At 36.2% G+C, this 17,278-nt stretch overlaps 1 protein-coding gene across 1 annotated transcript in view; it reads right to left on the bottom strand.

Annotated features, from left to right (window-relative positions):
• The window catches only part of MALRD1 (MAM and LDL receptor class A domain containing 1), a 683,830-nt gene that overhangs the window by 241,393 nt on the left and 425,159 nt on the right, over positions 1-17,278 (bottom strand). The window contains exons 22-23 of the mRNA XM_034644348.1: positions 10,041-10,169; positions 1,489-1,641 (exon numbers count right to left, since the gene is read on the bottom strand). Coding sequence (XP_034500239.1) covers positions 1,489-1,641; positions 10,041-10,169 — 282 coding nt within the window. The remainder of the gene's footprint in view (positions 1-1,488; positions 1,642-10,040; positions 10,170-17,278) is intronic.

The raw sequence follows: 17,278 nt of genomic DNA, 5'->3' as shown, positions 1-17,278 counted from the left end.
TCCTCCTAACTACTGACCTCAGTGTCTTGATTCCCTATCCTGTTCCATTAACCTATAACCTAGTATATACTAACTTCATGCTTTAAAAAAAAAACAAAATAAAACAAAACCAAAAAAATCCCCAAAACCACACTTCGTGGGGAAGAGGAAATACAATTTGGCAGGTCAAAAGGAGTAAGAATATTCAATCTGGAGATGAATTAGGGGCCAAGTTTCAAACAAAAATGAACATGTAGGCTGTAACTGCACGTCATGATATTTTCAATCTGCCTGAATATATAAATAATACAAGTATTCTTCTCTTTTTTGCTAGTCATAAAATGGCTGAGACAATCGTGCATACTTTTCCTTTGAAAAGTCATTTTAATTAATTCCATTATAATCTTGTTCTTTTTCATCGCGTCTATGCTTCAATTGTTTTGAGTGATATTGTATTAGAGTTCTCCAGAGAAGCAGAACCAATATAATGTGTATGATTCTAGAAAGACATTTACCATGTGTAATTGGCTCATGTGATCATGGAGGTTGGCAAGACCCAGATCTGCAGTGTGGGCTGGCGGGCTGGAGACCAGGAAAGCCAACCCATGTTGTCTGAATGCAGCCTTGGGGGGAATTAATTACCTCTTGGTCAGGGAGGCCAGTCTTTTTTGTTCCATTTAGGCTTTCAACTGATTGGATGAGCCCCCTATCCAACCCCACATTATGGAGGGTCATCCACTCAAAGTTCACTAATTTAAACGTTAACCTCATCCAAAGACACCCCCAAGCTGACACGTAAAAGTAACCATCACAAATATCTAAGGTTATTTTTTTATCCCTAAGAAAACCTAGATTTTATCCCTAAAAAAATTTGGACAAGTTTTATCCCTAAGAAAAGTTGTCTTTAAAATAATTATTTTTTATCCCTAAGAAAAGTTAGATCCTAAGGAGGGAAGAAGTGCTGAGTGGGCAAGACTTCAAGGTAAAAGTAAGTAAGAATACAAGCTTACTTTGCTCTGACCCTATCACCTGCAAGACCATTAAGGATTCCATTAACTTCATATCACCAGGAAGGAGGCAAACCCTGTCAAGAGTTTGTTGATGTTCATTCCTTCCATTATCACTTACCTTTTATGTCTCAGCCCCTACACTTCAGAGGGACTGGAGGAACACTGGTGGCCAGCTGCTGGCCACTGGGGCAGCATGAGAACTCTTACCATTGCTAACCTCTGCCTACCACACGCATTCATCTGAATGTCCCCTACTTGTTGAATAAATAAAATCTGTGAGTCTCTTGAAATAGAAGTCACGGATCTCCTTGTTGTAGCAATGCTGTTCTGGTCTATTCAATAACTCAGAGGTTACAAAGAAGGACTAACTCTCTTTTCATGAAGGGTATTGAGCTCTAACCACACAGAGACACAAGGAACACCCTCAGATATTCATCGAATGGTTAAAGCAGATTTCCAGGGATGAATAACTTGGACTATGAGTCTCTGCTGGACTTACCTGGGGTGTGATCAAAGTCTGGATTCAATGCTTCCACAGGAATTCTGGTGCCGATGGCCCAGCCCAAGTCATCTTGAGTAAGACCGCAGGCTGTGGTCCAGTTTCCTGAAGTGGTTTCAAAATTGCAACTTCCTGCTGTGCTTGTATAATGGCCTAAGGAAATGAAAATATTGATAGAATGTTCTGGAAATGTACATTACACTTGGTATTATACTACATTTGTCATTATTTAGAATCAGTGCCTATCTCAATTATTTATTAATAAATTTAAAGAACCAGGACATTAGCATCCATTGGTAATTTCAAATGAACACTGTAGCTTTTTTTTTTTTTTAATCAGAAAGTCTAGAGGCAGTGCATGAATATTGTCATTTATCCACGAAGGAGTTGTACGGATTGACTAATAATATTATAGACGATAGATAATACTGTGTCTACACATGAGCAATGAACACAATAATATGATATAGAGATAAGTCAGATAGAATAAATCAACAGCTTCAGTTGTCTGGAAGTTTAATTCAGTCCCTGTGCTCACTTTGGTGTTTGAACAGCATAGACCATTAGAGGGGCAAAGTCATTAACTAAAAAAAGATGCCTTTGGAGAAGCAGTAAACGGGAGAGGACACCCTCACAGCATACCATACTAACCAACCACGTACAACATTTCAGAGCTAGTCATGAAATATTGAAAAAAGTTCTCTTCTAAGTGTTGATTGATAACTCATTAAAAATTAAATTATTCATAATGAGAAAAATGACCAGATAATAGCTGAATGTCTACGACTTAGTCATCTGTGAAAAGTACCATCATAATACAATTGATATCTGCTTTCATTTTTTTCTTTTTCTTTTTTTTTTTTTTTTTTTTCCCACAGCAGCTTTTCTTTTTGAGCATTCACTGTAAAACTGTGTGGTACAGACTGAATGATTGTGTGATTTAACCAGTATGAATCAATTGCGATTGTTATTGACTTTTCCTTCCTCTTTAGAAAGATGACATTTATGTTGCTTTTAATATTTCTTCTCCATATGGTTTCCCGTTCATAACTTCTCCTCAATGTAAAACTAATACTAGCATAAAGAAACTGCATCAGAAGAAATACTTGCAATTAAAATGGATGCCAAACATATCGAAAACAAAGCTTTAAATAATTCCACAGAAAATGTTCTGGATTCCTGACAATATTTTCATTAAGTATAAGTATTTCACTTCTCAGGCATGATTACATCCTACCCTGAAATCTAGAATCATTTTTAATTATGTACATTTCTTTCATTCATTCGACATGGCATATAATGCATTTAATTTTATACGCTTATTTATGGGCTCTCTATATCCCCTCCTTATGTTTATCATTCCAGTATCATGATATAAATAGGTTTATACTATGTTATACAATATGGCTAAAAGTAAGAAATCTAGTTCTCCAGGTGTTTAGCTAACACAACTGCAAACATGCAGAATCTTCCAATATAAATACAAAACAGCCATTACGTGTCCTTTAGAATGATGTCACAGCAGTCCTATAATAATTATTCTATATCCTTTCTGATTCTCTGTAACCACCCTTGAACCTTCTGTTCCACCTTATCTAACATATGACTTTATGTATGACCCTAAAGGTATCAATACAATCAGAATACATCCTCTTATATTTCATTCTCTCTACCTCTAAATTATGTCATTATTTCCTTTCTCTTTTCTAGGGCTCATCTCAGCTTATGATCTCAACACCTTATCAAGCATTCTATAGCTATTAGCATTCTATGGCTCCATTTATTTCAGTTAGAGAACTTTTCCAGGTCCTTCGATCTCACATTTTCTACCAACTCCTTTCTTATAACTTACAGACACAGCCAGGGTGCCCCTCTTGATTTAATTTTATATGCTCAAATTTCTCACTTTGTACAGCTTTCACTCATCCTTTCCCTTGGTCCTTCACACTTTAATGCAGATGGCCTACATATCCACAGCCAGGATGGAATGCAGGTGTTTATCTCCAAATGCTTATTGAAAATTCCACTTGGAATATGCAACTGTCATCTCAAAACCAAAAAGCCTAAAATGAACTCATCATTCACCTCTCCAAATGAGTTCTTCTCACTGAGATTATCGATTAAGTTCAGAGCATGAATCTTCTCTCTCTTTTTAAAGATTCTACCTTTGGAATTATCTGTGATTCCACGTTCCTCATTTCCATATTCAATCTATCACCAACACTCGTAAGTTCTCCCTTTGAGAACTTAATTCACTCCTTCCCTTGAAGTTTGTAACCCCTGTTCCAGTTCTATTGGTCCAAAACTCTGGTTTTAAGAGTCCGTTGTTTTTTTGTTTGTTTGTTTGTTTTTTCAGTGTAGCCTTCATTGATCAACTTTACAAACCCAAACCACATTAATCATCTTTAAGAATGCTCTAGTGTTATTTCCATTGCTCAAAATATCAGGTTTTTCACACTGTTTGAATATACTCTCCTAAATGCCTTGCCTTGCATACAATAACCTTTCCTTGATGCAAAATGTTTTTGAAACTGAATCTTAAAATTGCCTCTATGCCAACTAAATTTTTCAGAAAATTGTCTCTTAAGAAAACTGATTTTTTTTTCAACTTTTATGTTTAGGGCGACTTTCCCTATTTTTTGAATGTTTTCCCTAGTATTCGGGGGTTCATTTATCAGCCATTCCTTCCCTCTCTTCTAGAGGACAGAACTGTTGTTTTATTTGACAATCCACCTTCTTTCATTCAGAGAGCCAGAGATGACTTTTAAGTTATCTAAGCAATCGTGATGCGCAATGTTTTCTCTTTCCTCATCTTGATTAGTTTAGCCATAGGCCTGGGATGCAATTCTAGACATTGAGCCTTATTGGGGAAAAGACACCTAGGAAAAGTTTGCCTTGCTCTTAAAAACAAATCAAAAGAAAGAAGTCCATTTATTCTTTCTCAGAATATCACTCTAAAGATGTGATCCTTGGGACTGAAGAGATTACATGGGTAGCTGACTTTATTACAAAGTCAGGTACATGAAGATAGCACAGGAAAAAGAAGGAAGGAGTCCATGTGGTTCTCATGTTTTGATAACATAAGTTGCTAAAATCAACCAACTCTAGGATTCCTTGCTTTTGACCTCATGTTACTTGAGACAGTTTCCTTATTGTATTAGTCAAAAATCAATTGGTTCCAAGCAACTGAAAACCCAAGTAATAGGAGCTGAAACAGACGGGAATTAATTCATCTCAATTAAAAAGAAGCCAGGAAGTTGTCCATTTAAGTTGGTATTGTGGTTCAACTATGTGGTTGTGAAATATATATTTTCCGTCTGTTCTTTCTGTCATCTGGTCATCTTCCTACTCATTCATGGCTGCAAGGTGACTCTGGTACTTCCTAGGACCACATATGTTCAAGGTATTGTTGAAAGAAGTGAGAAAAGGAAAGGAGGAGAGACTTTTTTTCTTCTAGTCTGGTGTTTTTCCTTCTATAAGAGATACCTTCCCCAAATCCCCATGTATATCTCATTGGCCTCTGGTGGCCACAAGGAAGTCTGGAGAAGATGGTATTTGTAGTCAGTCACAATGCCACCCCAAATGAAACAAGTATATTAGTTAATGTATCTTCCTCATTCCATCTAGCAAATCATACTCATCTTTGAATGTTCAATTTACGTCCTATCCTTCCCTTTTCAGGCCACGTCAGAATATGTGTGCATGTGTGTTTTATGGCACTTAACAGAGATTATAGTTATTACTATTCATTTGGAAATTCATTGCTTCTTTATTGTGGATTGTCACTGTAACTGTTTACCATTGAATTACTATAAATGTTTTTAGTGGGTGGTATTACGACTGCCCATAATCATTCCATAAATACCTATTAAAAGATAAACGATGTGAGGAACTTTGTAATATTTCTTGGTGATGATTATGTGGTCAGTATTTTCAAAATGGTTATTTCTTTTGATAAAATACTTTCTAAATGTGTTCTTTGTCATGGTTTCCTTGAATAGAGTTAAAGCATTACCAACAATATTTAAACAAATGGCATTTTCCCAGTGGTACGGTATTCAGCCATATGGGGGTATGGTTAGTGTAAATATTGATCAACTTACCTATAATTTTTAAGAGCTGGCCCCATAATTAATTATTTTTAATCATCATATTCACATACCCTCCTTATTTGTTATACCACAATGAATAATACAGGAATATTTAATACTTTCTCTTCAGCATGAAATGACTTCATAGAGTACTGCACTGAGAAGGATTGTAAAGACTTTGGGTTCAGTGGGAAAGAAGGTTCTGACTGGATGATCATATTTGTACCTGTTGTAAAAGGCAGCAGAGAATGCACCCATCCACACCCTGTACATCCCTAGCCTAGAGTACAAGGCGCACTTAATACAGGTTTTAGGTAACAGTTTTCTTCCATGTAAAAAAGAGCACATTTTTTGACTTAACTGTTTCTTTTAAAAAGAACTGATTTCATTTATTCTATTTTTTTAAAGATTTTATTTATTTATTTGACAGAGAGAGACAGCAAGAGAGGGAACACAAGCAAGGGGAGTGGGAGAGGGTGAAGCAGGCTTCCCGCCAAGCAGAGAGCCCAATGCGGGCTCAATACCAGAACGCTGGGATCATGACCTGAGCTGAAGGCAGACGCTTAACGGCTGAGCCACCCAGGCGCCCGCAGATTTCATTTATTCCAAACCATGAATTTTTGCGACAGGAGTTAGAGATGAAAAAGAAAAAAAAAATCTTTGTTTATAACCTACGGTAACAAAATTTACTTATGAGGAATCACTGAATTCATTTTCTGATAACTATATAAAGTACATATAATGCATCCACTACGACTGACACATTTCAAGAGAGTATAAAAATAATGAAATGGAAGAGACTAACATTATTAATCCTAGAAGACTGAACAAATATGTTCTTCATGTCATTTAATTTTCAGAGTACTCTATAGAATGGACATGATTCTATCTAATATAAAGATGAGGAAATGAGTCTCTGAGAATTTAAATAATTGCTCAACATGGGAGGGTCAACATCAAAATGAAGACTTCAGTTTAATAAACCAAAGGTCTATTTTTTTCCCTATATTTCTCCAAAAGTCATTTTGAAAATTTTGTAATTTATTTCACCATCCACAACAGAATTATCTGATTGCAGGAATCTACCCCTGATCCCTCCAATGTATCCAAGACACTATCAGCATAAAATACTGATGAAGTCACTTTGCAGAATCAGTAAGTCACCGGTATCCCATGTGTGCTGTGTAGTGTTCCTTTTGGATGTGGATGTGAACAGTCTATCAAAGGTCTCAAGGAAAGTGACCATTTCATTTGTCAAGACATTGTTTTAATTTTAATAAAATCAAATACTGCATGCGGTTGTCCACCAAAGCTGTAGGTAACATTAGCAAATACGAGCGTGCAACTGACTCAGGTTCTGAAAGTCAAAACTCCCTTTGAGGATTTTTACATCAATACTTCGAGTAGCTGTGGGAAAAATAAAAATCATATAAAGCAATCTGAAAGGAAAAATGAGTGAAGCCAAGGGGGAAAAAAGGCAGCATTCACATTTGAAAAACCAAAATACTTAGTAACTATTCATGTTTTACAAGCCAATACTTACGTCGCATGGGCACGTGCACGCATGTGTGCACCCACCACACTATTCTTCATCTGTACTTCATCTGTGCCCAAATACACTGTGATAACCTTATTATAATAGCACATGTTACTTTCAAAAGTAATCAGAATTCTTTTATAACCAACTTTTTCAAAAACCAAAGAACACTATATTTTAATACATTCCCCAGCCCCTCCCATCACACTAGAAAGTTGAGTTTCTGAAATCTAAAATGATGTCTTATTCATTTTTCTATACTCGACATTTAGAAAGTTGTTTCTAGCCCATACTAAGAATAGGAATAGGGGCGCCTGGGTGGCACAGCGGTTAAGCATCTGCCTTCGGCTCAGGGCATGATCCCGGTGTTATGGAATCGAGCCCCACATCAGGCTCCTCCGCTAGGAGTCTGCTTCTTCCTCTCCCACTCCCCCTGCTTGTGTTCGCTCTCTCGCTGGCTGACTCTCTCTCTCTGTCAAATAAATAAATAAAATCTTTAAAAAAAAAGAATAGGAATAAATGGAAGAATATAATTTTTATATAAATATTTTCAATACACGCCCATCCTGAAATGAGAGGAAAAAATTTACTTCCTGTAACTATTTTTCTTTGTGCTGTCCTTCCCCTCACTGGATTATGTATGTCAATGTCATCATGTTCAAATTAATTTTGCTTTAGAATCTTCATTTTGTTTTGCTGTTGATTTTTAAATGCTTTCTACTTGTTATGCCTGGTGGGGAAAATAGTGATTTTACAAATGTTTTGGAGCATTTTTTCGAGCCCCATTGGAATAGGTTCTCTACAGTCAGTATAAAAAAAATATGCTTTTTTGGAGTACTTTAAAAGAGCTAGAAAGAACACTAGAAAAAAAAATAACTTAAATTTAAATAGATGCTTTTAAAAAAGAACACTAGAAAGTATTTTTCAATATATTATAAATTTCTTTTGAGAATGCATGTATTATAAAGGAAATGCATACTAATTTATAAAATTAAGATTATAATACTGTGGCACTGATAGTACAGTTTTAGGAAGTGCCAGTGATTTTCATTCCCTTTGACACTTTTAAAAAAAAGATTTTTATTTATTTATTTATTTGACAGAGAGAGAATGAGTGGTGCAGAGGGGCAGAGGGAGAGAGAGAGAGAAGCAGACTACCCACTGAGTATGAAGCCCCATGTGGGGCTCAATCCCAGGACTGGAGATCATGATCTGAGCTGCAGGCAGCTGCTTAACCAAATGATCCACCCAGGCACCACCCCCCCTTGACACTCTGATTTAAGATTAAAATATAGCATTAATGTTGAGAAATTTATGCTAAGTGAAATAAGCCCATCACAGAAAGACAAATACTGTATGATTCCAAATACTGGTATTAGGTACCTAGATTGTCAAATGCATAGAAGCAGAAAACCAAACGGCAGCTATCAGGGGCTGGGGGAGGGAAAATGGAGCATTAATTGTTTAATGGGTATAGAGTTTCAGCTTTTCCAGATGAAAAATGTTCTGGAGATGAGTGGTGGTGATATCTGGACAACAATGCAAATGTTCTTAATGCCACTGAAGTATATAATTAGAAAAGGTTAAAAGAGTAAATTTTATGTTATGTATATTTTACAATTTAATAAAAGTAATAAATAGAAAAAAAAAGATAAAATGAACACTTTAGAAGCGTCCTTACTATAATATTCTGAGGAATAAAAATGATACTGAGTTAAAAAGAAAAATCTGAACATGACTTCTGTGGTACTCTCTTCCTGTACATGCATGACATTGTCCCAAAGGTGGAGTCTATCCCCTTTCTCTCCTTGAATCGAAGCTAGACATTTTAATTTGCATGACCATTAGAGAGAGCCAAGAGTGACATTCTAGAATTTCCAAGGCTAAGTCATACGAATTCTTCCTGCTTTTCCTGGGGCTCTTGGAATGCTTGCTCTTGAGAGCTTTTGCTCTGGTAAAAGCCAATCCCATGAAGATACCTGACTGTCCTGTGACAGCCCTGCTATGGAAAGCCCAAGCCACGTTAGATACCGTGGAGGAGGAGATGCTATGTCAAGCCAGACAGACACACCAAAGAGTACCAGTGTGCCAAACCCGGAGGGGAGGAAGCCATCTTGAAAGTGACCCTCCAGTTCCATCTATACCTCATGGAGCCTTAAGGATTAGAAACAACCTGTCTCGCTGATTCCTTTCTGAATTACTGATCCACAAAGCTGAGAGCAAAATGAAACATTTTTAGGCTACTAACCTTTAGGGTAGTTTGTTTTGCAGCAAACCCTAATGTAACTCATAGCCTACATGGTAGCGAGGTTGCCTATGAACGTTCATCAATAAGAAATACAAAAAAAAAAAAAAAAGAATTCTTTGGATTTAAATACATGTTCATATTTTAAAACTACATACTTGGTTTTATACATGACTTTTAAAAAAATCACTTGAATTAAAGTCTGAATAAAAAAAAAACCAATGTGGCCAATTTAGTTTTCTTTTCCCAGAACAATGTAATTGATCAAATTAATCATTTACTAGTATTTATCTGAAGTGCTCATTTTAGCCTTATCTATAAAATCAACCATTTTCTGGAAAAGGAAATGAAAACCAATGAAGAAATGTAGACGGATATGTCAGTTTCCGGGGTTTAAAATTCTGACCCTCCCCCCATGCCCACAGTTCTGCACAATGACACGTTGAGAAATTTTTATGACAAGATTGGCTGTGGTGTTTAGTACGGGGATAAAACGGTTGAGGGGGCTGAGATCTGGATATGTGTACAGAGAAGTTGGAAAAAATGTTCTGGCTATTTAACATTTACGCTGGTGCATGAAAAGAACATTTCCTCTCTGTCTTCAATCCCAATATGTTACTTTCCTACTAAGGTGAAACCTGTGGGGAATGGGCTGCGTCACAGCAGACAGATCACTTACCACAGTGAGCCTCGTCAGACCTGTCGGAGCAGTCCGGCTTATAGTCACAGACAAGGTGGGAAGCAACACACTTCTTGTCGTGGCACAAAAAATCAGTGGCTTCTGGGCAACTCTCAGAAGTCTCTCCCACTGGGGAAAAAAATAAAAATAAAAACAATGTCATTTTATAAAAATTTCATTAAATTTGCATCTTCTTTTTAGTGGTTTAACAGACACAACAGTTAAGTAAGTTACTGATTTTAATAGCTGTCCAAGGCAGACTTCTAGACACCTCCCGGCTCTCAGTCCCACACCCAATTTTTCAGCGAGTTATATAGACTGTGTTTGCAAAATCATCCATTCCCTAAATCCAACATCTCAATCCAGGCACTAAAAATGATTTGCTTTGGGTTCCAGCTTAGTTTTCTAGTCTCATTTTCTGCAACTCTCCTCGTAAGCACCTGCAGTTAAACTACCGCGTATCCTACGCCCCGAAGGGCTCGCGAATAGGTCACCTGCTCTTCATCTTTCCATGATTCTATATACTCACTTCCTCTACCTACACTGACCATTCCCTCTCATGCTCCTGGCGGGCTGCTCAACCCCAAGACTCAAGGAAACAGCTTCCCTCTCCCCTTGCATTGCCTTTTCTTTGTCAACCAAGCCCCAGGTTGGGTACTCCATGCTTCATGCCACCCAAGAACCTTTCTATTCCTACATTAAACGTTTACCACCCCATAGAAGAGCTGTAATACAGCTCTGTCTGCCCCTCCATACTCCAAGCTGTGACTATAAAGCTTCCCTTAGAAGCAGGAGTCTGGGATGTGTTTTCTTAGGCCAAACATGGTCCCTAATCCATAGTTTGTGCTTAATCAATTCTGGGTATCATAACTGAAGGCATAATGGTTTCATCTAAAAGGAGCTTAGGAATGAACATAGGATTTTCAAAGCAATTCACACATTTTACTTGAAGTATAATGAACACACAGTGTTATATTAGTTTCAGGTGTACAATACAAGATTCACCAATTCTATACATTATTCACTGGTCAGGTAAGTGTATTCTTAATCTCACTTTTCTCTTTCACCCATTCCCTCCTACCCCCTTCCTCTCTGGTAACCATTAGTTTGTTTTCTGTATTTAAGAGTCTGGTTTTTTTGTCTCTTTTTTTCTTTGTTTGGTTTCTTAAATTCCACATATGAGTGAAATAATATGGTATTTCTCTTTATCTGACTGACTTATTTCACTTAGCATTATACCCTCTAGGTCCATCCACGTTGTTGCAAATGGCTGAAAAATATTCCAGTGTGTGTGTGTGTGTGTGTGTGTGTGTGTGTGTGTGTGTATGTATATATAACACCATATCTTTATATATATAGGGTATGGGTATATATAGGGTATCCATCTATGAATGGATGCTTCAATATCTTGACTATTGTAAATAAGGCAACAATAAACATAAGGGTGAATATATCTTTTTGAATTAGTGTTTTCATTTGCTTTGGATAAATATCCAGTAGTGGAATTACTGGATCATATGATAATTCTACTTTTAATTTTTTTAGGAACCTCTACACTGTTTTCTACCATGGCTATACCAGTCTTCATTGCCACCAACAGTGCATGAGGGTTCTGTTTTTCCACATTCTTGCCAATAGTTGCTATTTGTGTGTGTGTGTGTGTGTGTGTGTGTGTGTGTGTGTGTGTTGTTTTTATTTTTTGCCATTCCGACACGTATACAGTGATATCACATTGTTTCAATCTGCATTTCCCTGATGGTAAGTAATGCTGAACACCTTTTCATGTATCCTCATGCCATGCATATGTCTTCTTTGGAAAAAAATGTCTATGTGTCCTCTGTCCATTTTTTTTTAATGTGATTGTTTTTTTTGGTATTGAGTTGTATAAGTTCTTCATATATTTTGGAATATTAACCCCTTACCAGATATATCATTTGAAAATATCTTCTCCCATTAAGTAGATTGCTTTTTTTGTCTTGTTGATGGTTTCCTTTGCTTTGCAAAAGCTTTTTATTTGGTTTAGTCCCAACAGTTTAATTTTGCTTTTGTTTCTCTTGAATGAGGAGACATATCTGGAAAAATGTTTCTATGGCTAATGTCAAAGAAATTACTGCCTATGTTTTCTTCCAGTAGTTTGATAGTTTCAGGTCTCATAGTTAGGTCTTTAATCCATTTTGAGTTTATTTTCATGTATGGTGTAAGAAAGTGGTCCAGTTTCTTTCTTTTCCATGTAGTTGTCCAGTTTTCCCCAATATCATTTGTTGAAAAGACTGTTTTTCCCCGTTGTATATTCTTGCCTCCTCTGTAGTTGATGACAATATGAGTGTTGGTTTATTTCTAGATTCACTATTATGTTCTATTGATTGCAATGACTATTTTTGTGCCATTTACCATACTGTTGTGATTACTACAGCTTTGCAGTGTATCTTGAAATCTAAGATTGTGATACCTCCAGATTTGTTCTTTTTCAAGACTGCTTCAGTTACTTAAGGTGTTTTGGGGTTCCATACAAATTTTAGGAATATCTGTTCTAGTTCTGTGAAAACTCTCATTGGTATTTTGATAAGAATTGCATTATATCTGTAGATTGCTTTGAGTAGTATGGCCAGTTAAATAATTTTCACATGTAAATTCTACCAAACATTTAAAGAATTAATATCAATTCTTCTCAAACTATTCCAAAAAATAAAAGAGGAAGAAAAGTTTCCAAATTCATTCTATAAGGCCAGATTTACCGATACTGAAACCAGATAAAGACAATACCAAAAAAAAAAACCAAAAACAAACAAACAAACAACAACAACAACAAAAAACTATAGGCCCATATCTCTAATGTACATAGATATAAAAATCTTCAACAAAATATTAGCAAACTGAATCAAGCAACACATGAAAAGAATCATTCACCATAATCAAGTGGCATTTATTCCTGGGATGCAAGGGTAATTCATTATTCATAAATCAATCACCATGACACAGCAGATTAACAAGAGAAAGGACAAAAACCATATGATCATCTCAAGAGATGCAGAAAAAAACATCTGACAAAGTACAACGTCCATTCACGATAAAAAACTATCAACAAAGTAGGTTCAGAGGTAATATATCCCTCAACATAATAAAGGCCATATATGAAAAATCCACAGCTAATATTATCTTCAAGGAAGAAAAACTGAGATCTTTTCATCTAAGATCAGGACAAGAATGTCACCTCTCACTACTTTTATTCAAGGTAGTACTGAAAGCTCTAATCACAGCAATCAGACAAGAAAAGGAAATAAAAGGCATCCAGATTGGTAAGGAAGTAAAACTTTTACTATTTGCAGATGACATGATACTATATATAAAAAACACTGAAGACTCCACCAGAAAACTGCTAGAACTAATAAATGAATTCAGTAGAATCACAAGATGCAAAATTAATATACAGAAATTTCTGCTTTTTCTATATACTAATAATAAAGTATCAGAAAGAGAAATTAAGAAAAGAATCCGTTTTCATTTGTATCCAAAATAATAAAATACCTAGGAAGAAACTTAACCAAGGAGCTGAAAGACCTATACCCTGAAAACTATAAAACAATGATGGAAGAAATTGAAGATGATACAAAAAAAATGGAAATATATTCCATTCCCATGGATTGGAAGAACCAGTATTGTTAAAAGTCCATATTACCCAAAACAATCTATAGCGATTTACATATTTGAATATCATTTAAATCATAGGAAGTCCAATGACAATATTTCATACCTTCACAGAGATGTACATTAAAAGTCCCAAACTATTTCTATCTAGTTCAACAAATTAAATAAAGCTCACAATTCCTTTGTTACATAGATTGTTATAGGTTCAGAGCTGGTGTGCCTGAGGTGAGGGTAACTTACTCAAAGTTAGGTAGTATTTCCATGAAGAAACATAATAAATCTCTATGGATTTGATAAAAATGCAAGTTTTAACTTGTATAATTTCCAGAAAAATTTATGAGTAAAATATAGTATAAATAGGAAGAATGAAAAGAAGGTATCTAAACAAATGGCAAATCGTTTAGCTATGGGCATCAGCAAGAAGAAAAAAATAAAGGTCATGTTCATTGAGTAGTTTAGAATCTTTGCCACATAATTTTTAATTAACACTAGTGAGAATTTATAGTTAACCCAGAGCAGTATGCGGACATTATTTAGTATGCAGTTCTGTGCATTGGGGATTATTTTATTTCTCCATGCCACAGGCTGTGGAGCCATATGTAATTACTCCACAGAGGAAATGTGTTTTGACTTTAAATCATTCATTCTTTAGTTTTTAAAAATGACTAAAATAGACTACATCTCTAAATGAGGCTTATTTCCTTAACAATATGGACCAGCAACAACATGAAAAGAAATCAAGTCGCTGCTTTGCATTGCAGTAAAGCAAGCAATGACGAACATTTCTATAGCCCAGGCACTGCACCAAGAAAAAAGAAAGGAGCCTACGATTGTAAGAAAAGTAGATCTTCTTTCAGACAAGAATGTAGTCAGTCAGACAGCTGTTACCAAAAACATTGTGGTAAACAGAAAAGGCAGATTATGTTAGTGGGGATGTCTTACACGTATTTGGCCACTTTCAATTTCTTAATTCAGTCAAAACGATAAAAGCAGTGCCTACCAACCTGGTTGACAAATATGTGGAATGAATGATAATCTCACATATTCCACAGTTAATGATATAAGAATGGAAAGAACATTGGTGTTCATAATAGAGAGTTGAAGATAATGTGGCTGGTAGAATAGGGCATTAAAAAAAAAGTAGACTGAATATTTCTGTTAGGAAAAACTAGACTGAATATTTATGTTAGGGAAAAAAAAAAAGCTGGGGCAACTGGATGGCTCAGTCAGTTAAGCATCTAACTCTTGATTTTGGCTCAGGTCATGATCTCAGGCTTGTGAGATCGAGCCCTGCATCAGACTCCATGCTGAGCATGGAATCTACTTAAGATTTTCTCTCTCCCTCTCCCCTACCCCACCTCCCTCTCAAAAAAAAAAAAAAAAAAAATTGACAGAGTCCTAAAGACCTAAAACTAAATTGGATAAATGGAAAAATCCTACAAAGAAGAAAAGGTCTATAAAATAATGCAGCTGAAATATTTAATCCAATAAAAGCATGATGCATATGTAAGACTAATCCTCTGTGGACTTGAACAGCCTGTCACCAACCTGAAAGTGATTCCAGTTTAGAACTGGCTTTATTCTGGTTTGAAACAGAATTGACAATCGAGATGCTCTTGCCTCTTTAAATTTCTATTTGGATCAAAAGAGTTTCATATACGGGGTTCATTATACAGAACTAGATATAATCGTTCCGTAGATTGTATTTGCGGGCAAACATTGAGTTTTATCATCTTCAAGTGATGATATTCAGTATGCTCTGCGATTTCAGATAGAAAACTTCACATGGGCATATATTTTTAAGCACCTTCATTTCTTGTATAGAATATACTAATCACATGTAAGACATAATGGGCATATTCCCTGCCTTTGAAGACCATGCTATTTAGCTGGTAATGCCATGTCTTCTTAGGTGAGTCTCTGCTCTGACAGTTTCTCGGGTTTACCTTGTTTTTGATGACTTTTCCTATTTGGAGAGCACTGGTCAAGTATTTTGTAGGATGTCTTTCTACTGAATTTGGTTTTTTGTTGTTGTTGTTGTTGTTATTGTTGTGATTGTTTTGTTTGTTTTCCCATCATGATTAGATAGAATTAATGGTTTGGGGGAAGAAAGACTACAGAAGTGTTATTCTCATCACGTAGTGACAAGAGTACAAACTATTAACAAGACGTGGTAGTGTTCACGTTGACCCTGTTCACATGGCTGGTGTGGTGCATGTACTGCAGTGATTCTCCACTGTAAGGTCCCTTTTGTATCCTTTTCCACACTCCATTCTTTGAAAGAAAATCACTGGGTGCAGGCCACATCTATGGTGATCGACACTCCCCTTCTTCAGGGCAGGGAAATCTACATAAATTACCTGGAATTCTTATATATGCGAAATTTGTCTCTTCTCTCTCATTTACTTATTTATGCAGTAAATATTTATATCAGTATGGACTCAAGAATATTTTATAATTTGAGTCATAATACAATGCAACTTTATTTTATTGCTCAAAATGTTCCGACTTTGGCCAAGAGGAGCTCTTTCAATACTCCTGGGTCCCTTTGACATACCCCATCAATGTAGGCTTTTCTTTTTACACACTACCTTATTTTCTAGCACTAAAAGTTGCTTCTGGCTCATCTAGTAGGTTTCCTGGCCCAGTCCTAGAATCAGGCATCAGTGGTTTCTGTAAGAATCCCTAGTCTCCTTTTTCTTTTTCTTTCTTTTTTTTTTTTTAAGATTTTATTTATTTATTTGAGAGAGAGAGAGCAAGAGACAGTAGAGCAAGAGGGAGGGGCAGAGAGAGAAGCAGGCTCCCCTCCTGAGCAGGGAGCCCAATGCAGGATGTGGGGCTTGATCCCGGGACCCTGGGATCATGACCTGAGTTGAAGGCAGATGCTTAACCAACTGATCCAACCAGGCGCGCTGCCCTGGTTCCTTTTATTGGAAAATGTTATCAGAAGCCAAGCTCTGGGTACTACGTTGCTCCCTGTCACTTAAGTATCATTGTTTCTTAGCCATAATGACTTGAAAAGTCATGCTATTTTTCAGTTATAAAAAATGATCAGAATTATCTCTTCAACTAGTGTCTTCCCCTCAGTCTCTCTTCTCTACCTCTGAAGCTCCTATTAGAAAACTGTTGAATTTACTCTTCAGATCCTCAGTGTCTCTTAATCTCTGTTCCTTTTCTTCCCCCTCTTTACTGTGCTGCATTCTGGTGAGTAAGCTCATATATATATATTTTTAAGATTTATTTATTTATTTATTCATTCATTCACTCATTCATTCATTCACAGCATACACAGTTGGGGGAGGGGCAGAGGAAAAGAATCTTGAAGCGGACTCCCCACTGAGAGGAGAGCAGAGCTGGGGCTGATCTCAGGACCCATGAGATCGTGACCTGAGGCGAAACCAAGAGTATGAGGCTTAAAAGAATGAACCACCCAGGTACCCTAAACTCATATTAATTTGATGATTTAACTCTTCAGTTCTGTCTCTAATCATCTTATTTCATTTTTTCATTGAAATTTATATTGTTATAACTTTATTCATTTCTAGAAGTTTAATTTAATTATTTTTACTTAGCATCCTGCCTATTCTTTTTCT

The sequence above is a fragment of the Ailuropoda melanoleuca genome, chromosome 15 (assembly GCF_002007445.2).
Source record: "Ailuropoda melanoleuca isolate Jingjing chromosome 15, ASM200744v2, whole genome shotgun sequence".
NCBI classification, from domain to species: domain Eukaryota; kingdom Metazoa; phylum Chordata; class Mammalia; order Carnivora; family Ursidae; genus Ailuropoda; species Ailuropoda melanoleuca.
This window is presented reverse-complemented; position numbering and strand designations above follow the sequence as displayed.